The sequence below is a fragment of the Gymnodraco acuticeps genome, unplaced genomic scaffold (genome assembly GCF_902827175.1).
Source record: "Gymnodraco acuticeps unplaced genomic scaffold, fGymAcu1.1, whole genome shotgun sequence".
Lineage (NCBI taxonomy): Eukaryota > Metazoa > Chordata > Actinopteri > Perciformes > Bathydraconidae > Gymnodraco > Gymnodraco acuticeps.
The window spans coordinates 2,889,191-2,910,267 of NW_022990440.1; the positions used below are offsets into that span (position 1 = coordinate 2,889,191).

The window sequence follows — 21,077 nt, forward strand, 5'->3', positions numbered from 1 at the left end:
TTGTCAGTGAGTAATTAACTGAACATTACTGTAGCATCATACCGCACACACCTTCCAGGGAAGGAAATATAGTCAGCTTTGTGACCAAGAGCTTTCTATACGAGTTCCTTTAATTGTATTCTTCCTCTTTTGCAAAACAGGGTTTTCCCCGTTCTCTGGCCTCTGTGAGGAGACCGACCAATCAACTTGTTACACGAGTCCCTGTCTAAACTGCCAATAACATAATGATGTTTCTGGAGCTTTCATGATTAGTCACATCCTGAGATACTGAGCGAGGTGTGAAAGAGAACAGGTAGATATTATTATCCATCATCACAGACTAAAGAGTAGTTGCTTTGAAAATGCAACACATGTGAACGTTTTATTTCAACTTGCAATGTTTTAGTGTTTTTGCTTTTCAATTGCAAGCGTAATTATAGCACATCAGTTAAATAACACATCACTTAAATAACACTTCGATCCGGATGACTTTTTTGAACTGAAGATTATACCTATTATGTTTTCAATCTAGGTCGTAGAGATAATTTCCCAAAAATACTATACTGTACTAAACAAGAAGATTTCAAACGGAAACAGTTGTGAGGTCACAGCTAGAACAATTTAATCAGTGGAATTTGCTATCATCAGGCCGGTCTGCGGTTCACACTGATCCCACTCAGGTTTACAAAGTTCCAGTGAAAATAGGATTTCCTGTATGACACCCATGGTTAAGTACAATGTCATGATAGACTGCATAATACAGCTCTGAAAGTGAGCACTCAAAGCATTCTGAAAGTAGGAGTACAAAGTGAACCCTTGAATACTATTTGGTATACCCAAAGATTTAACACCATGTTTTGCATCCTTTTAGAGTTCAATTCTGGTCATATATAAAGGTTTCTTCGTCATTGTTATGATAACAGGTGGTCGGAGTTAGTGATGAAGTTGGTACTAAGTCTGTCGTATATGTGGTACATTTGTAAATTTACAAACACAAAAGTAGTACTGGTTTAGGCTGAAAACAGTATTTAAAATAGTTGTGCGTTAAAAGTCCTTAACAACCTAATACATGCTAACAACCAAGAAAACATTTAATTGAAGAAACCTTGATTACAGTCTAAAAATAAAAATAAATGTCTATCATGTGACAGTTAATAAGTTAGAAAAGGAAACAATAACTTGTAAATACATTTTCAGAGTGTTTACACATTTACTTTGGACACTACATTTCAAGGATTCTTTTTTTTCTTGAATGATCTTAGCGTTTGTAAATGTGATGGTCGATTGCTATTGATCAAATTGATAATATGGATCATAGGATTTTAATAACCATATACTAGCTAAATAAATTGGTCCATTTGATGAACCTATGAAGCCATATACCTTTATTCTCACATGTATAAACCAGCTTGTAAGCTGATCTGGAATCACCTGGCTCGCTCATGATTTAACTTCACAGGAACACATATTTGTGTATCTCATCATTCTTAGTCTCCCTCATTACAGAAGAAAGACCAAACCTGGAATCTTTAAATATCTGAGCTAAGAGTAATCGCAATAATGTGGCGTGATTTTGACAGCGGCCTATCTGATGACGGTGAGATGCTGGACTCACCAGAGCGTGGTCGAAGCTGAAGGTACTGATGTAATAGGCCGAGATGTCGCTGTCTGCCAGAGGCTGAGATATCTGGGCCACTATTCCACATTCATCTGAAAAACAGAGAGAGAGTGGAGGATAAATGCATTCATATAAGTATCACATAATAAACAGCTGTTATTAAGCCAAATTAAGGATTTTTAAATGCCTGGAAATGTCATCACGTGATAATGTAACATATCTTATTTTCAATTGGTAACATTTTGTTTTAAGTATGTTAGGTAATAATACAAGGACTGGCTTACCTAAAGCCAGTTGAGTAGCACTTGAAATGTTTGGCTCTATGAAACCTGATGTACTTATATGATTCTATTTTCTTCAAGGTTGTGTCTTCCTGGTCGAATGTACTTATTGTAAGTCGCTTTGGATAAAAGCGTCAGCTAAATGCAATGTAATGTAATGTAATGTACAAACAAGATGCATGTGAGGTAAAATATTGGAGTGTACGTATAAGACATGTAATAGAAAAACAAGGAAATGACACTACTAGTGGTCCCATTACACCTCAACTGGCTGAATAATAAATAAGTTATAACAAAATAAATAAATTGAACACAGCAAGTGATAAAAAAGACATTTAGTTTAAATTATATCTCCGTCAACATTAAGCCTTACAAAATAAAGAAATGATACAACTGCCATTACAACTTGACAGCAACAACTCTTTAGACAATATTAGAACAATCCTGTCACATGTTCCAGTAAATCAAACAGCTTGTGTTTCCATTTTAATAAAAAATAAAGTGAAGTTTCACTTAATGTATTGGCTTGCTAGGTCTGAAAGGTACGCAGGATTTGTCTGGACATGCGTTTGCATAACTGCAAAGATTTCTGATGTGATGTCAGATACCACTCGATTCAATTCCATTTCAATGTAAATACTGCTATATTTTACTATATTTTTTCAATGTTATTATAGTTTTCTATCTGTGTTTTACATTTTAGTTTTACGTATGCACCAAAACACCAAGTGAAATTCCTCCTACGTGTCAACCTAGCTGGTAATAAACCTGTTTCTGATTCTGATCAATGTCAGCAGGGGAAGCAGATCCAGAAACAGGTTGGACTGTACCATATAAGTGATGCGCACTAACCTGGTTAGAGCCAGTATTTTGTTTTTTATAAGAAAGGCCACCTAATTGTGACGTCTCTAGTCAACACACTAAAAGACTACAACTCACACGGGGCCTGCGCTAAAGTGACAGTGACGGGCAACCTGCTAGAAAGACGCCGTTGAGGAACAGTTTTTAACTTACCCTTTAAGTTATTAAGTTATATAAGCCTTATCAAGAAAGAAAGAATACCTAAGTTGTTTGTTATTTTATTTGAGTTTTACCTATTTGTTTTGAATATTGTAAAGGCCTCTTTTCTTTGTTGCATGTGTAAAAGTTTGTTATTTTATTTTGAGCAAACACATCGCATAACATCTTCTAAACCACCGGAGGACAAGCAAATCTTCAACTGTAAGTAATATAAAGGAAGAAAACAAATTAAAAATGTCTGTTTAAGGCGTCTAGTGGCTTGATAGATAAGCAAGGAAGGAAGCCACGACAAACCTGTACATAGATTAAATTACTATGTGATTAAGTGTTTTAAAGAAAGCAGCCTTACCAAAGCCCAGCGGCTGTCCCCCGATACGAACCATTCGCCACAGCTCCCCAGAGGAGCTGGTGAAGAGGAGGTCAGCAGGAAACCTGCAGCACAGAGATCAAGCTGAGGTCAACCATCCCACACACAGAGACATTTCAGAAATGGAGTAGGCAATATCCTTTAACGCAAGCCCCAGATATAAGCTAGCAAATACTGACATCCGCAAAGCAGAGACACAACAAAAAAGGGAAACAATTGACTTGCTAGCTGTAGTATGTAATCAAGGAATGTGCTTTTTTAAGGTGTCAAGAGTATGCTTTTCCTTACTGTCTCTGAGCCTCGGTGTCCATCACCAGTGAGATGTAGCCATCGATGAGGGAGAAGGAGAAGAACTTGATGCAGTCCAAACCCTGGTTGGCAGCATCCTCCTTAGGACTGCAGAGGAGAAGAGGCCATTGGTGAGACATTACCGAGCAAATGGACGAGGAGAAGAGAAAAGCATTATTCAAAAGGAATAGAACCAAAACAATGAAATAGTTCCAAAATGTGATTCAATATTGTAAATAATTTGGATCTATATTATAATCAGAGTGTGTGAAAGACATGTGGCTGTGTAGGCAGGAGTGTATTTCATTTCAAATGTTGCAACTCTAGTAATGCAAGCGTTCCTATTAGTGGTTCTTCCTCTAAGGCAGGGGTGTCCAAACTTTTTTCACTGAGGGCCACATACAGAAAAACATACTGGGGCTGGGCCACTCACTAGAGGTGAGTTATACTCCCTCATAAGTTAAGTTATAAGTTAGCAAAACCAATCAAATACATTCAATGACGCTTGATATTTGAATATAAAGAGCCTACATCACAGCTCTCCATAGGGTTTCTTTTATTTTGTTACAAAAAGTGTTGGCAGCTCATTCCTTAAAAAGTGGAGCACGCTCATGAACCGTTTGCCGGAGCCTCGCAGCGGAGTTACTACGGAGCGCATAAAGCAGACCTTTCATGCGATAGCAGAGCGAACAGGTACAGGAGGGGTAGTTAATCGATCGCAGGTGGCATCGTGTTCGCGGACGAATAAACAAATATTAAACCTAGATGGGTCGCGAAATATACTTTGGTGGACGTTATGTGTGGGAAAGCCTGTACAATATAAGACAAATACAAGTTTCATGTGTGGGACATATTCCATTATACTTTTAGAATTTGCCAATTAAAAATGTAGTTTGGATACCCCTGCCCTAAGGGCTTGTAAATGAAACTTCTTGCAATAAAAAGAAAACCCTAACCTAATTTTAAATAATTTTGATTCTAAAAATGGAACAAGAAAGCAAAAAAAAAAATGAAAAAGATATGTATGGAAATTAGCCTGGACAATAATGCACATGTGTAATGTTTATAAATAATTGATTGTGACAAATTATCTAATTTTTGTCTCATGTTAGTAAACAGATGTGAAGCGATTACCTGTGTCTGTTTGTGAAACAGTTAGTGAGCTAATGCCTTGTTAGGATCACGTGCTGCCACCTTGTGTTTTACAGAGGTAATGTGGTGCTGTGAACCACTCACCTGTTGGAATAAAAGAGCACGTCGATGAGCGTGGTGGCGATGGACGGCAGAGTGTCTGGGTCCAGAGACATGACACAGAACTGGTTCTTAGGGATCACCACCGGGTGGACCGTGGGCTGGATGGCTGCGGAGTGAAAAGGAAGCATTGGTTTGTGGGAAAAGCTCAAAGTGTTTTCAGGTGAAAGCCACCACAGATATATTCAATTCAAGTGTATTTATATAGCCCAATTCACAAATCCTATTTGTCTCAGAGGGCTTCACAAGTCAACAAACACAATTGGCAATGTAAAACAATGTAAAAACAACAAACGTATCTTACAAGATCAATGTGAAAATACCAATTTAAAAAGGAACATAACACAATGACACAAATACAGTTAGGAGTACAATAAATACAATTCCATAAAACGAAGGGTCCATGAGGATGTTTAAAAAGTCTTAACTGTACGCTGTACTAAAAAGGAAAGTCTTTAACCTACTCTTAAATGTGTGGACACTGTCTGCCTCCCTAATCGTCACTGGAAGTTGATTCCAGTGCAACGGGGCTTGGTAGCCGAAAGCTCGAGCACCTGACCTTTTTTTGTGGACTCTGGGAACCACCAACAGAACTGGGATCGTAATGCCCTGGAGGGGCAATAGGAGATTAAAAGATCCTGTAGGGAGGATGGTCCCTGACCATTTAGCGCTTTGTATGCGAGTAAAAGTATTTTAAAATCAATCCTGGACTTAACTGGTAGCCAGTGTGTTGACTCGCTTTTTGTTTAAGATATTTTTCAATTGAATTAACCAAAAGTAAATGTTAAGAAATGTATTACGTAGCATTTAAATGGTCATGTCTGGCACTTTGGGGCCCAAGTATACAAATTGAGAAAACTTTGAACAACTTTGATTGTTTTTGGTAGTACATATTTTGTTAACTTCTACTTCATTACTGAAAAAAGACATGTTGTGAGGTTTTCTCGCTCCATGTTTCATTATTTTATTCGTAGGCCTTAATCCAGGGGTGTCAAACTCAAATACACAGTGGGCCAAAATAAAAAAATGGGTACTAGTCGAGGGCCGGACTGGTTCAATGTTTATTGCAAAACGTATTGAAATGAACTTATTGCACATATTAAACCTGGAACTAACAAAGCTTCAATTATTGCCTATAAAAACAACATTAAATAATCAGTTGCATTCATTTCTTATGGCTCTATCTGCAGCTTTTCCTCAGTCATTTCTTAGGATTACATTTTTCCACAGGCCAACAACAGCTTCAACAAAACTATTCCTCTCAAAGAAAAAACCAAACATGCCCTGTTGTCTCAAGAAAGAAAGTGCAGAAGGAAACATCCATGTAAACTCAGTGTGCTGCTCTGTGATGCTAGTTCAAGCCAGATACTTCTGGCATCTCATCTCGGTTGTTTGGGGTCAGGCTCTGAGCTGAGGAGACCCTCAGGATGGAGTGAAGGTGTGCGTGCAATATACCGGCGGGCCAGATCTAATAGTAATTAGAAATTATCCTGAGGGCCGAAATGAAATCTACCACGGGCCGGATTTGGCCCCCGGGCCTTGAGTTTGACACATGTGCTTTAATCAAAAATCTGAACAAAAATCACATCCCTCTATTAATGCACACAAGTTTGACTAAGTATGTTTTAAAGTGTTGCACAGGTAGATTTGATCACTATTGTGCCAAAGGTTTGTCAGTGAGTGCAATCTTGTGAACATTTCCATAGTAGTCAGACATGTGTCAAGTAAAATCCTTTTTGTTCTTTGATGTTTTCATAAAGCCGTGATCTTGAAGATGCAAAGATATGAAAGATTGGTTAGGGTGTCGATATATTCCATTATTGTTCTCTCTCTTCGTACAGCATGTTCTGCACTTTGTACAAATAACTTCCTGTGGAGGACACAGCATGTTTGTAACCCGGTGCGAACCCAGCCTGTTCACATTTTGTCATATAATATTTGTTTAAGCCAAACATAGCTTTATTAAGATCATCAGGAGTCCTTCAACAGCAGGTTCCTTTAGCTAGAAACACATATTCTATTTTACATGTAAACTGAACTCTATTTTCTCTCATGGCGCTATTAAAAAAAGAAAAAGAGAAGCTGTCTTTGCTTTTTAGAGGAACACTGAATGAAAAAGAGGCTCGCAGGTAGAGCACATTAATACATTCACAAAGTATTCATTTCTAAAGTGATTTGTTAAACTGCTTTCTAATCTAAATGTAAAAATAGGTATGATTATGTAATATCTTAAAGCAGTTGTGAATTGAATACAGTATATAATAAATGTTCATACAGCCTATTTATGTTAAGGCCTTGCTAATCTGGTAATGTGACCACCTTACATTCAAATATTAACTGTTGAGAAACAATGTTTTTAAGAAACAGAAATGATTCATGTTTCACTTGCATCTTATTTTCGACCTGTGACGATACCGTGTTTTAAGGTCACTTCCTTTTCTCAGAAACCTGAAGGTGGTGCTAGAGGATCTTTTGTAGTTTCCCTTTCCTGTAGTGTGTTCTATACGTTTTTGTGAATATAAAAGGTCTGCAAAGGCTAACATCCAGAAGTTCCCTCCAGAAGGAGTTTCTCTCCCACACACTTCCCCCCCCCCCCGGCCTGACACATCTCCATTGGACTCCTTTTTTTTAACCTCTGTTACATAATGACATCACTATGTAACATTCACGCTACTATTGGCTAACGCTCCATTGTAAGTGATACGCCAAGGGGCAGGACTTCTCTAAGCCGTTGACCAATCACAACAGAGCCGGCCAGCTAACCAATCAGAGCAGACTGGGCTCTGGTTTCAGACAGAGGGTGAAAAGAGGTGCTGCAGCACAGGCACTATGAGAACAATAAAGAGCTTTTTAAACATTAAAGCATGGACACATGTCCCAGTAGAGGATCACAATACAATTATAAAACCTGAAAGGAGCACAATAGGGCCCCTTTAACTTTCTCCCCTGAGACGAGCTTGATCAATACCTGAGAGGTAAGTGAGCTCATATCGAACAAAGTGACCTCTACCTTCTTTGCCGTTCTTCTGGAGGCCGTTGGGGACATCCTGACAGTGTATGGGGACCGACTCTCCTCCCACCTCCTTGTAGATATTGAACTCCTCCTCCAGAGTGCTGATGACTACAGACAGGTCTTTCTCTTTCACCTACACAACAAAGATGAGGATCATGAATATTGTTTAATCTACGGTGGGTGTATTGTGTAGTCAGTGTACATCATGTAGTTTCAGCCAACACTGGTTCACTTTCAGACATTATTATTAAACTTGCTGACACAAACGTCTGTCAAGTTGTTATCTATTTTTGCCCACTTAACACTTTCACAAGTAATACAACAACTAACTGTTTAGTGCCATCAGCTCAGTTGGGAATTCATTCTTTCACATTATTGCTAGTGGTGCACAATAATTATCGATTATCGGTCCGATATTAGGAATTATGACGTCATCCCGATAAAAGTATTAATAGCCCCGATAATATACAATATATTTTTTGGGTAAAAAAAAAGAAAAAATACTGCGGTGTGGGTGGATTGGGATGAGGGGCGCTTGTTTTTCACTCGGCTCCTCCCGTTTTGCCAGTACTGTGGTATTAGTGGTTTAGGAAGAGGGGAGTTTTTCACAAATCCAGCGCTCCCTAACTATTTCAGAGTTAGATAGTTCGCTTGCTATTTGTATTAACAAATGCAATGCAGAAGTTCCACGAGGAGGGAAAAAGGCAACGAGCTATAATACTTCCAACCTGATTAGTCACCTGAAACATCGCCATCGCTACGATGGTGTGTTAAAAGCGTACGAAGACGCCTGCGCTGCTAAACTAGCGGCGAATCCAAAGCCAGCTGCAAAGGCACCGGGGCTTTTACCTATCGACGAGGCTTTTGAAAAAGGCAAGAACTTTATTTGGGAAAATAAATATGGTCACTTTGAAGAGTCAAAACTGTTCTTGGCTTTGTTTTGTTCATAGTAGTAATGCTCATGTCATTTGCTCACTACTAGTCTTTTTCTTTACCACCAGGTGTGCAAAAACTACAGGTACATTTAATATATATTATATATTATATTATTATCGCTTATCGGTATCGGTCTTGAGAAGCAGGAAGTTATCGGTATCGGTTTCAAAAACCCAATATCGTGCGTCCCTAATTATTGCCGAGTGGACAAAAAGGCTTCTTTTGTCTGGCAGAGCTCAGTAGGTGAAAGGCTTCACTGCGAGATTAGAAGTCTGGAGTTTTTTGTATATGTTTAGATTTTGAAAAACTGCTCCAGACGTCTATAAATTATACAACGTCCTACCGTGCCTCTTTTATTTTAACAAGGTACTTAGGCTGGAGTGCAATAGAAATAAATAAAAGTAAATAAATGAGGCATGTACCGGTGATATAAAAGTGAAGATTGGGGGACGATGGGACCGTGTCCATTGGAGTTACAGCGACAACGTTGTTTATGGCGAAGGATACGCGTCGCCATGGTAACGCCAAATTAAGTAATGTCAGATTTCACCTAGAGCTGTTCAGGGCTGTAGTGTAAGCCATCATGTGAAGTAGAAATAAAAGTATGCAAGTAGACAGGGCTCACCAGGATGAAGTCGGTCTGATAAGTGGAGAGCATGAAGACAGAGACGTGCTGCTCTGCCAGAGGGGCGATGACCGACTTGGCGATCTTGGTCACGCCGACAGCCTGCGAGCTGCTGGAGGCGTTGCCGTTGGAGGCCACGTTGAGCGGCAGCCAGATGGAGCCTTCCACCATCAGATGCTCTGAGGGCTGGAGCTCTGAGTGGGGTGGAGGAGAGAAACGTTGCCTTTATGAAAATGTATCTCATTGAACATGTTCAATTTAGAGTGGCAAAGAAGATGTCAGATTAAAACCTAAATCATTTTTATCAAGGTTTTTTTTGTCAAAGGAGCATTTCAAAGACGTTTTATTTAGCTGAAGGTTATTACTACACATTCAAATTTAGCCATTTAGACATTGTTGATTTATTTTTTTATACGGGCATGCCATCCCATCTTTTACACAGCGTGAATAGATGAGTATTGTTGCCTTTATCAATTAAATTAAGCATATATATGCAGTTTTTTAAACAAAAAAAACTAGGGGATATATTCCTGTGCTAATGCCATTTTTTTGGCCTCCATCAATTTTCACAAATGTAAATCTTATCTAGACTTAAAAGTAGTGCTGTTGCACGATGGTTTGTTGAGAAACAAGACATCAGAGCTCTAATGAATCGAGAAAGACAGTTTAATCAAAAAAAAACTTCTGCAAAACTGATGCACTCATATCTAGAGGGAAAAATAATTGACAGCACACACCAAACAGTCAAACTGCACAAGTGATTATTTTTTATAGCAATTACAATAGTTACTTCAAAATAAAAGCCCCCTTGCAATGAAGTGTTCAGCATCTGCAGCCCATTACTATTTTATGTTACTGCTGATATAATCGTTATTTTTGTGAAGGTGTGAAATATGAGGCAGCTTTAAGAAACAACTTCCTCATGATTGCTGTTTAGTGTTACAGAGACACACACTTCCTCTGCCCGACCTCCTGTCTCTTCGTTCACCATGGAGACCTAAAACGTCCTCGCTATTTATACCGCACAGTTCAACTGAAGTGTGTGAACCTGATACCAATGCATTAGACATGCGGCTCCTAGTAGGTGGTAAAGAAGGGTCAGAGTTCAAACGGGCGTCTTTCCCTTAGACTTGGCTGTAGCAACCGAAAGTCTGCAAGCCAGAAAATGAAAGGCCTGCGGGGTGATGGGCACCCTAACCTTTTTTTATGTCACTATTCCAAATGTAGAATAAATTAACCCTCCTGTTGTCCTGGGGACATTTTTGACCCCAAAAGGAAATCTATTGCCGTCAAAAATAGGTTTTTAATTCATCAAATGGTCTGAAAATTATAGGGGTTGTTCAATACTATGCTCTTAACAATTACAATACATTTGAAGTAATTTCATTGAATTATGACACCTTAAGCCCTCTGGGGTAAAAAATGACCCCGCAGGACAAAGTGGAGCAATGGGGCACATTTTTTTTCAGCACAATGCCACACACACACACACACACACACACACACACACACACACACACACACACACACACACACACACACACACACACACACACACACACACACACACACACACACACACACACACACACACACACACACACACACACACACACACACACACACACACACACACACACACACACACACACACACACACACACACACACACACACACACACACACACACACACACACACACACACACACACACACACACACACACACACACACACACACACACACACCACACACACACACACACACACACACACACACACACACCACACACACACACACACACACACACACACACACACACACACACACACACACACACACACACACACACACACACACACGATAGGATCAATCAATTGTTAGATCAACAAAAATCATAAACAAAAAAGATAAACGAAAAACAAACAGGCCTTTTCTCACGGTTGCTGGGACATTTCACCTTTTAGTCCCTCCCTAGTTACGGCACACTCACATACACAACTTTGATGTATTGGATCAATCAATTGTCAAGTCAAAAACAAACAGGCCTTTTCTCACAAATGTTGGGGCATTTCACATTTTATTCTGAGAGAGACAGGCAGCAAAGTGAGGAGGCAGAAAATGTTGACTGTGGAGGAGGTTCATGAGCTCATCTTTAACCGTGTTATGGAGGAAAAATCAACCGATGAGGAGGATTCAGGGTCAGAAGAGGAGGAAACTCATGAAGAGGTGATCGATGTAAGTTACAGACCAAATTCTTCCTCTGAAGAAGCCCCCACATCGCCCGCTTCTGAAATGGAAGAAGGTTTTGAAATGGAGGAAAATGAATATGAAGAGGTAGAATCAGAAATGGAAGAAGTGTCAGAAGTGGAGGACCGCACTTATTTTGAGGAAGTGGAAGAATCCACTGATGAGGAAGAATCTGAGGAAGAGGACCCAGCTGAGATGGAAGAATATTTCCAATCTAAGGATGAAAAAATGATCTGGTCTTCCATCCCTCCCTGTGACGGACGTCGCACGGTAACAGCAGAGAAAGCAGAGAGAGAGACAAGCCGCCAGGGTCCAACCCTGTATGCAAGGTCTCGTATCGAGGGCATAAAGTCCGCTTTTTATCTGTTTCTGCCCAAGGCCATCGAAGAGTCAGTGCTGAACATGACTAACAAGGAGGGGCAGCGTGTTTATGGGAAACAATGGAGAAAGATGGATCAAATGGACCTGCAGGCATACGTGGGTTTGTTGGTTCTAGCTGGAGTGTACCGATCTAGCAAAGAGGCTACAGCAAGTCTATGGAATGCAGAGTCTGGCAGGGCAATTTTCCGTGCTACCATGACACTTAAAATGTTTCATAAAATCTCCAGTCATAAGATTTGATGACAAAGACACAAGAAAAGATCGCCGGGCACGAGACAAACTTGCTCCAATTCGAGACGTTTGGGACACATGGGTGTCTCTCCTGCCAATGATGTACAATCCAGGCACTAATGTGACTGTCGATGAGCGCCTGGTCCCATTCAGAGGTCGCTGTCCATTCAAACAGTATATCCCAAGCAAACCAGGGAAATATGGGATCAAAATATGGGCAGCATGCGATACCAGGTCAAGCTACGCATGGAATATGCAGATATACACTGGCAAACCTGCTGGTGGGACGTCAGAAAACAAATCAGGGCATGCGAGTTGTCCTTGACATGACAGAAGGCCTCCAGGGAAAAACGATAACCTGTGACAACTTATTTACTTCACATGCCCTTGGCCTGGCGCTGCTGAAAAGAAAGCTGTTCATGGTGGGAACAGTAAGGAGAAATAAACCTGAGCTTCCCCCTGCACTGGTGTCAAAAGTGGACAGGGCTCGTTTCTCATCAAAGTTTGCTTTCACCGAGACCCATGCTCTGGTGTCCTATCTCCCCAAGAAACAGAGAAATGTTCTTCTGATGAGCACTCTGCATCGGGATGCAGCTGTGAGCGACAGGGATGACAAAAAGCCCCAAATCATCGAAGATTACAATCACAACAAAGGGGGTGTCGATAACCTTGACAAGGTATTTCACATTTATTATTATGGAAAGGATAATGCATTGAATTTGTGTGTAGGAAATAAACATACATTTCTGAATATGTTTTGGTTTGTTTATTTTGTTTCAAGGTTACCAGTGTGTACACGTGCAAAAGAATGACAGCCCGTTGGCCCCTAGTTGTCTCCTTCAACATTCTTGACGTGCCTGCATACAATTCCTTTGCCCTGTGGTCTGAGATCAACCCAGCCTGGAATCAGGGGAAGTGCAACAAGAGGAGGCTGTTCATGGAGGAGCTTGGACGACAACTTGTGATACCTCACATCCAGCGACGCAAGGTCAGCATTAAGCTTCATTTCTGTTGCTCTTCCTTCTGTAGTGTCCTCACAATTTGAACTTTTTGTATTTGCACTGTGATTTATTATAATAAAGTTTGACTTGACTTGACAGGTTCTTCCCCGCACGCCAGCCGCTGCCAGTTTGGTTATGGAGGTCCAGCAGTTCTGCTCCAGCTCTACCTCTGCAGCAGCTACCTGTCACCCAGCTCCCACTCACCCAGCTCCCATTCGCCAAGCTCCCCCTCCTGACCCATCACCCAAAAGGAGCAGGTGCAAATTCTGCCCTCGCCAGATAGATGTCAAAACCAAGAAAATGTGCCAAAGATGCAATGCATACATCTGCAAAGATCACACCATTGTTACCTGCCCTGCATGCAACTAAGGGCACATTAAATGTGTAATACAGAAATGTGTGAGGTTTCCACTTTAAATTCTTGAAATAACAGTCAAGCAAGACGGGGTCAAAAATGACCCCAGAGGGCACAAGGTGTGATTATGTGTTGTCATTAAAAAAATATAAATTATTCAAAAAGGGCATCCTTACTAAACTTTGACATATACCAGTCTCTGATAAGACAAATAGTCACAATACGATATGTTCAAATTATTAAATAGTTTCATTTATTTTTTAACTCAGAAAACGGTAACATTTCATATAAAAAAAATCTTTTGGCCCTAAATTCTAAAACTGAGGGGAAAATGTGTGGTAATGGGTTGTACTGAAGTAGAACTAAAGGTGCAACACAAAATTGATTCACATTTTATACTTTATGCGTTAAATATCAGACAAGCCAGATGGGGTCATTTTTGACCCCAGAGGGCACAAGGTGCATAGTAATCGGGAGGACATTACGCTTCCTAGGTCTTAACACACTATTCTTTGCATGCTTGAAATGTGTCTTTATTTAAAGTCTCATAAACCTTTAAAGGAGATGTACTACTTTTTCGTTATGGTTTAGATAGCAATTTTTTTTAACCACATGGTATCTACCTCCTGCGGTGAATAGTTTTTTCTTTGCTCTCATTCAAAGAGCCACAGTTCTGGTTGGCATAATTTGTCGGCCCCTTGTGGCTTCTACACTAGCTTTCACCTCTTAAAATAGGCACTCGGTTAAAAGGAGAGCAAAGGAGACAGAGAGAAACAGAGCACCCGGAGGCAACATATGTCTTTGCAACTACATCCATGTGAAAGGACCAGACAGAAATGTCTGGATGCTGAGTGGGTGGGACTATGACATGTACACAGTAAACTATACTGTGGACTAGGGTTGCCAGAAACTGACCATGATCAAAATCGACTATTCGGTAGCCCTGGCGAATAATAATCGATTATTCGACCGACCCCCCGATTACTATTATTAGCATTAGTCTATATTTTGGTTGAAACTAAGCCAGAAAAAAAAAAACATAAATAATAATAAAAAAATATATAAATAAAATCGATTTTTTTAAATAATATTCGATTATGGAGACTGTAACGAATATTCGAATAATCGAATAATCACTGGCATCCCTACTGTGGACTCTGACCTGGAAGTGTGTTCAGGCAGGAGGGGCAACACATGAATAGAGGACAAACACATACTTTGATAATTGATACATCTATCCATTGTCTTTGGGATGATCTAAAAAATGTAAAGTATATAAAATCTCATTTTAAATAACAGATACTCATCACAATTAATCATGAAAAACACTTAAAATGTAAAGAAATAAAAATGCTTAAATCTTCAGGAAACATTGATATATTCATAATGAATTTATTTTGGAAAGTAAAAAAGGGAAGACTGCAGACATTTGAGAAGCTCAAATAAATTATTTAATTTTGCTGCTGTTTTAAATCAAAATGCACTTAAGTCCTTACAAATTACTTATTTAGGGTTTTAACCTCATGTTCAGCTCCATCACTAAGAACAACAAACAAAACAAATTGCAGTCCAGCAACTGGGAATTAAAAAACTTTAATTTCCTATTTTTCTTCAAGCTTCAGAATTGCCTGATCATAGAATTCCGATATTATGCAAAAAGTATGTTTTGTTGATTACCTTGATGTCATCACTAGGATCATTTACACACAATACATTATAAAATTGTTTTCCCATCATACCAGTGAATAGTTTAACATTTATGGAGTTCCCCTTTAAGTTTCAAAATTAGAGATTGGCAGAAGCTTCCCTAAATTGTTGTTTGGTTGACATTAATCAGTGCATGTCTTTCATCATTCTCTCCAAGTTAAAAAAGCCACGTTTCATTTATTTATCGTATTCTGGCTGCCAAACATGATACTATAAGGATCAGTATATATTGTCTTCTGTATGGTACATATATATGCTCTAAAACATGAATAAGCGGTCAGAGTGTGCATCTGGACCCGGTAACGACATTACCTATTGACGCAGCAACCACTGTAAGTTATATTCTTGTTTAATTAGACTTCTCCGTTTCATTTATTCGACTCTGTATAAATTGTTATTGTAGCTTTAACGGCTAAATCGCGTTTGAGAGATTTTAAATCTCAGATCTGCTCAGGCGAAACCTGCTTTACAGGTCTCAGCACTCAAGCCTGCATTAATATAGGCACGGCCAGTCTACTGATAGCGTGAAGTACAACCGCGTGACTCAGTCATTTTGTACCTTAAAAAGCATTTAAATACCGCATTTAAAATCTGATGAACTCAGTGTGCATCTGGACCCGGTAACGACATTACCTATTGACGCAGCACCCCTGTAAGTTATATTCTTGTTTAATTAGACTTCTCTGTTTCATTTATTCGACTCTATATAAATTGTTATTGTAGCTTTAACGGCTAAATCGCGTTTGAGAGATTTTAAATCTCAGATCTGCTCAGGCGAAACCTGCTTTACAGGTCTCAGCACTCAAGCCTGCATTAATATAGGCACGGCCAGTCTACTGATAGCGTGAAGTACAACAGCGTGACTCAGTCATTTTGTACCTTAAAAAGCATTTAAATACCGCATTTAAAATCTGATGAACTCAGTGTGCATCTGGACCCGGTAACGACATTACCTATTGACGCAGCAACCACTGTAAGTTATATTCTTGTTTAATTAGACTTCTCTGTTTCATTTATTCAACTCTGTATAAATTGTTATTGTAGCTTTAACGGCTAAATCGCGTTTGAGAGATTTTAAATCTCAGATCTGCTCAGGCGAAACCTGCTTCACAGGTCTCAGCACTCAAGCCTGCATTAATATATGCACGGCCAGTCTACTGATAGCGTGAAGTACAACCGCGTGACTCAGTCATTTTGTACCTTAAAAAGCATTTAAATACCGCATTTAAAATCTGATGAACTCAGTGTGCATCTGGACCTGGTAACGACATTACCTATTGACGCAGCAACCACTGTAAGTTATATTCTTGTTTAATTAGACTTCTCTGTTTCATTTATTCAACTCTGTATAAATTGTTATTGTAGCTTTAACGGCTAAATCGCGTTTGAGAGATTTTAAATCTCAGATCTGCTCAGGCGAAACCTGCTTTACAGGTCTCAGCACTCAAGCCTGCATTAATATAGGCACGGCCAGTCTACTGTCGCCCATCAGCTGTAGATAGTTAACTAATTAGAGGGCCATGGCCCTACAGCTGTGTGAACTGAGCAATCAGGCGTCCATTTTTGGGTAGCTCTTTCCTGGAGCGTCAGCTTCAGCGTCAGACAGCCGAACTCTGACAAAGACATTGGAGTCCTGCGGGAGTAAGACTGACAAAGACATTGGAGTCCTGCGGGAGTCACGAGGGAGGCAAAGAGGAGGCAAATCCTACTCTGATTGAGCTGGTGTCTTATTTATCTTTTCTTTAGTTTTCTAGCCCCTCATGCTATAATCATGTGTATTTTCTCCATTCCTGTTCATGTGTCTTCTCGCAATTATCACTGGCCCCGTGTATCTCCTAATCGATATAACCGGCCTGCTCTCGTCTATCCCACATGCTCCACTGAGATCCAACATCTAGTTTCAGGTGGCCTGTGGAACTGCCAGTCAGCTGTTCCTAAGGCTGACTTCATCTCTGGCTACGCCTCCCTGCAGTCTCTGGATTTCCTTGCTCTCACTGAGACCTGGATTACTCCATCCAACACATCCACCCCAGCAGCTCTCTCCACTGCATATTCCTTCTCCCATACACCCAGACCCACTGGCAGAGGAGGTGGCACTGGTCTCCTGCTATCTCCCAAATGGAGCTTTTCCCTCTTCAAGCTACCTAACTTCACTCCTTCCACCTTTGAATTCCATGCCGTCACAGTAACCCATCCTATACAGTTAACCATTGTTGTTCTCTACCGTCCACCAGGCGCCTTGGGGGACTTCTTGGAGGAATTAGATAATCTCCTCTCACTCATCCCTGAAACTGGCCCTCCCACTGTACTTCTCGGAGACTTCAACCTCCAGACGGGGAAGATAGACGAACTAACATCTCTGTTAACCGCCTTTGCTTTCTCACTGTCTCCGTCCCCACCGACTCATAAAGCTGGCAATGTCCTTGATCTCATATTCTCAAGGAACTGCTCTACTTCTAACCTCTCTGTAAACCCGCTCCACACATCCGATCACTTCTTCATTTAATTCTCTCTATCCCTTTCCAAACATAACAAACTAATCTCTTCCCATCCTGCACTTGTCCGCCGTAACCTTCGCTCCCTCTCCCCCCCCTACCTTTGCCTCGTCGGTGCTCTCAGCCCTCTCTTCCTCTGAAACTCTCCTCTCTACTCTCTCATCCACTCTGGACTCGCTCTGTCCTCTCACATCTCGGCAGACTCGTCAGTCCCCTCCTGCTCCCTGGCTAAATGATGCACTGCGTGCTAATAGAACCGTCCTTAGGGCAGCAGAGCGGAAATGGTGGAAATCCAAACACCGTGACGACCTCCTAACCTATCAAGCTCTCCTCTCCTCTTTCTCTGCTTCGATCTCTCAGGCAAAAAGCACTTTCTTTCAAGATAAGATCCAATCTTCCTATTCCAATCCTAAAAAACTATTTTCCATCTTCTCCACCCTCTTGGACCCTCCAAAAGCTCCTCCCCCCTCCTCACTTCTGTCAAGCGACTTTGTTACCCACTTTGGAAAAAAGGTTGATGATATTCGCTCTTCTTTTTCTGACTCACCTTTACTCACCGCTGGGTCACCAGACCCTCCTTCCACCAACACACTTACCTCCTTTTCCCCTCTCTCTCCAAGTGAGGTTCTTACCCTCATTACCTCTGCCCGCCCTACCACCTGTCCTCTGGACCCTATCCCTTCAAACCTCCTTCAGACTATCGCTCCTGATATTCTACCGTTTCTCACCCATTTCATCAACACTTCTCTAACTTCTGGTCACTTTCCAAACAGTCTCAAGGAGGCAAGAGTAAACCCTCTCCTAAAGAAACCCACTCTCAACCCGTCTGATGTTATAAACTACAGGCCTGTCTCTCTCCTCCCGTTCCTGTCTAAATCACTTGAACGCGCTGTCTTTAAACAACTCTCCTGTTATCTCAATCAGAACAACCTTCTGGATCCGCACCAGTCTGGTTTCAAGGCAGGTCACTCCACAGAAACTGCTCTCATTGCTGTCACGGAGGAACTGCACACTGCCAAAACTGCATCCCTCTCCTCTGTCATCATCCTATTGGACCTGTCTGCCGCATTCGACACGGTGAATCATCAGATCCTCCTTCGCACTCTCCAAAAACTTGGAGTTTCAGGCTCTGCACTTTCCCTCCTCACCTCATACCTGAAAGACCGTACCTACAGGGTGACTTGGAGAGGGTCTGAGTCCGACCCTTGTCAATTAACTACGGGGGTCCCTCAGGGCTCTGTTCTTGGTCCCCTCCTCTTCTCCGTGTACACAAACTCGCTCGGATCAGTCATTAGCCCGCATGGTTTTTCTTACCACTGCTACGCTGATGACACCCAATTAATTCTGTCCTTTCCCCGCTCAGAGACCCAGGTCGTTGCACGCATCTCTGCTTGTCTAGCTGACATCTCTCAGTGGATGTCTGCTCACCACCTCAAGCTCAACCTTGACAAGACTGAGCTGCTCTTCCTCCCGGGAAAAGATTGTCCCACTCTTGACCTAACAATCAACATCGGCACCTCAGTTGTTTCCCCGACTCAGACTGCAAGGAATCTGGGTGTGACCCTAGATAACAACCTGTCCTTCACTGCAAACATCGCTGCTACAACCCGTTGCTGCAGATACACGCTTTACAACATCAGGAAGATACGTCCCCAGCTGACTCAGAAAGCGACTCAGGTTCTGGTCCAGGCTCTCGTCATCTCACGCCTAGACTACTGCAACTCCCTCCTGGCTGGTCTACCTGCATGTGCCATCCGACCTCTGCAGCTCATCCAGAATGCAGCGGCTCGTCTGGTCTTCAACCTTCCTAAATTCTCCCACACCACTCCGCTCCTCCGCTCCCTTCACTGGCTTCCGGTAACTGCTAGAATCCACTTCAAGACACTGGTACTTGCTTACCATGCTGTGAATGGATCTGGCCCTTCCTACATCCAGGACATGGTTAAACCGTACACCCCAGCGCGTGCACTACGCTCTGCATCAGCCAAACGACTCGTTGCGCCCTCGCTGCGAGGGGGACCCAAGTTCCCATCGGCGAAAACACGTGGGTTTGCTGTCCTGGCTCCAAGATGGTGGAATGAGCTCCCCATTGACATCAGGACGGCAGATAGCTTGCACATCTTCCGGCGCAAACTGAAAACTCATCTCTTTCGACTCCACTTCGAGCGTTAGAACTACTAACGAAGCACTTTTATACTAATAAAGGACTGGCTTACCTAAAGCCAGTGGAATAGCACTTGAAATGTTTGGCTCTATGAAACCTGATGTACTTATATGATTCTGTTTTCTCCAAGGTTGTGTCTTCCTGGTCGAATGTACTTATTGTAAGTCGCTTTGGATAAAAGCGTCAGCTAAATGCAATGTAATGTAATGAGGACAGATGAAAGATATACACAAGGGTGCTTTACCTTTGAAACCTTCCTCGTCAAGGACAACTGTGTAGTTCTCTGGTGTCTCTGTCAGACTGAAAAACTTGCATCTGAAACAGAAGAGGAAGTACAGATGAGGAGAGGCATGTGGTTGGAGATAGAAAGAACATAAAAGGGCAGGAGATAAAAAGGGGGGGAGAGGTGAAAAGTGTTATGCATTTGCAACCAACTAAAGAAGGTTCAGATTTCAAGAATCAAGTAAATGGGGTTCTCCGAAAGTCACACTGGTTTCAGGACTGTCTGTCGCTCGATAAGCAAAAGCCCGAGCTCCACATTATGCCAGCATTGCTCCTTTGTCCACAGCAAATTGGTGGGTAATACAACAAACTGGGGCACTGCTGCATTCAAGGAAAGGCCTGGCATGACCTTTCTAAAATGTGATGATATGCAAGTTTCAGAAGCTGCAGCATTGCAAATAAGCATCCGATATGAAAATCGTCATATGGGATCGCAGAACTGCTTTATACAAGACATTTCCTCGATGATAATGTAGTTTACTTTCTTTCTCCAGCTTGGTATTTGTGCATCATTGGGCTTCGGGCCAAAAGCATTTGCTTTCAAAGGCTTTGGCTTGGCCTGGCCACAGTGTTCAGTTCTATTGAATGTTGCCTTTGTGAAACAAGTACAAAAAAACAACATCAAAGTACATAGGCCCAGAAGGTTTGGTATGGGTTGAGGGGAAGAACTGGGAAGTGAAACGCATTTTCTTGGATTACACCAGCTCCAAACGACTTTTATGAATCAAATCCAGTTTCTGCAACTAAGAATTTCCTTTTGTTCTTAATCCAAAGAAATACCTTTGGTAAGTGTAACAGCAAAAATAGGGAGATACATTGGAGTTTGAGGGAGT

General features: G+C 41.3%; 1 protein-coding gene across 1 annotated transcript in view; it reads right to left on the reverse strand.

The window, feature by feature from the left end:
- castor1 (cytosolic arginine sensor for mTORC1 subunit 1) overlaps nt 1-21,077 on the reverse strand; it is a 32,564-nt gene that overhangs the window by 1,609 nt on the left and 9,878 nt on the right. The window contains exons 2-8 of the mRNA XM_034225296.1: nt 20,207-20,277; nt 9,379-9,572; nt 7,815-7,950; nt 4,790-4,913; nt 3,554-3,661; nt 3,248-3,330; nt 1,595-1,689 (exon numbers count right to left, since the gene is read on the reverse strand). Of these exons, the coding sequence (XP_034081187.1) occupies nt 1,595-1,689; nt 3,248-3,330; nt 3,554-3,661; nt 4,790-4,913; nt 7,815-7,950; nt 9,379-9,572; nt 20,207-20,277 (811 nt within the window). The remainder of the gene's footprint in view (nt 1-1,594; nt 1,690-3,247; nt 3,331-3,553; nt 3,662-4,789; nt 4,914-7,814; nt 7,951-9,378; nt 9,573-20,206; nt 20,278-21,077) is intronic.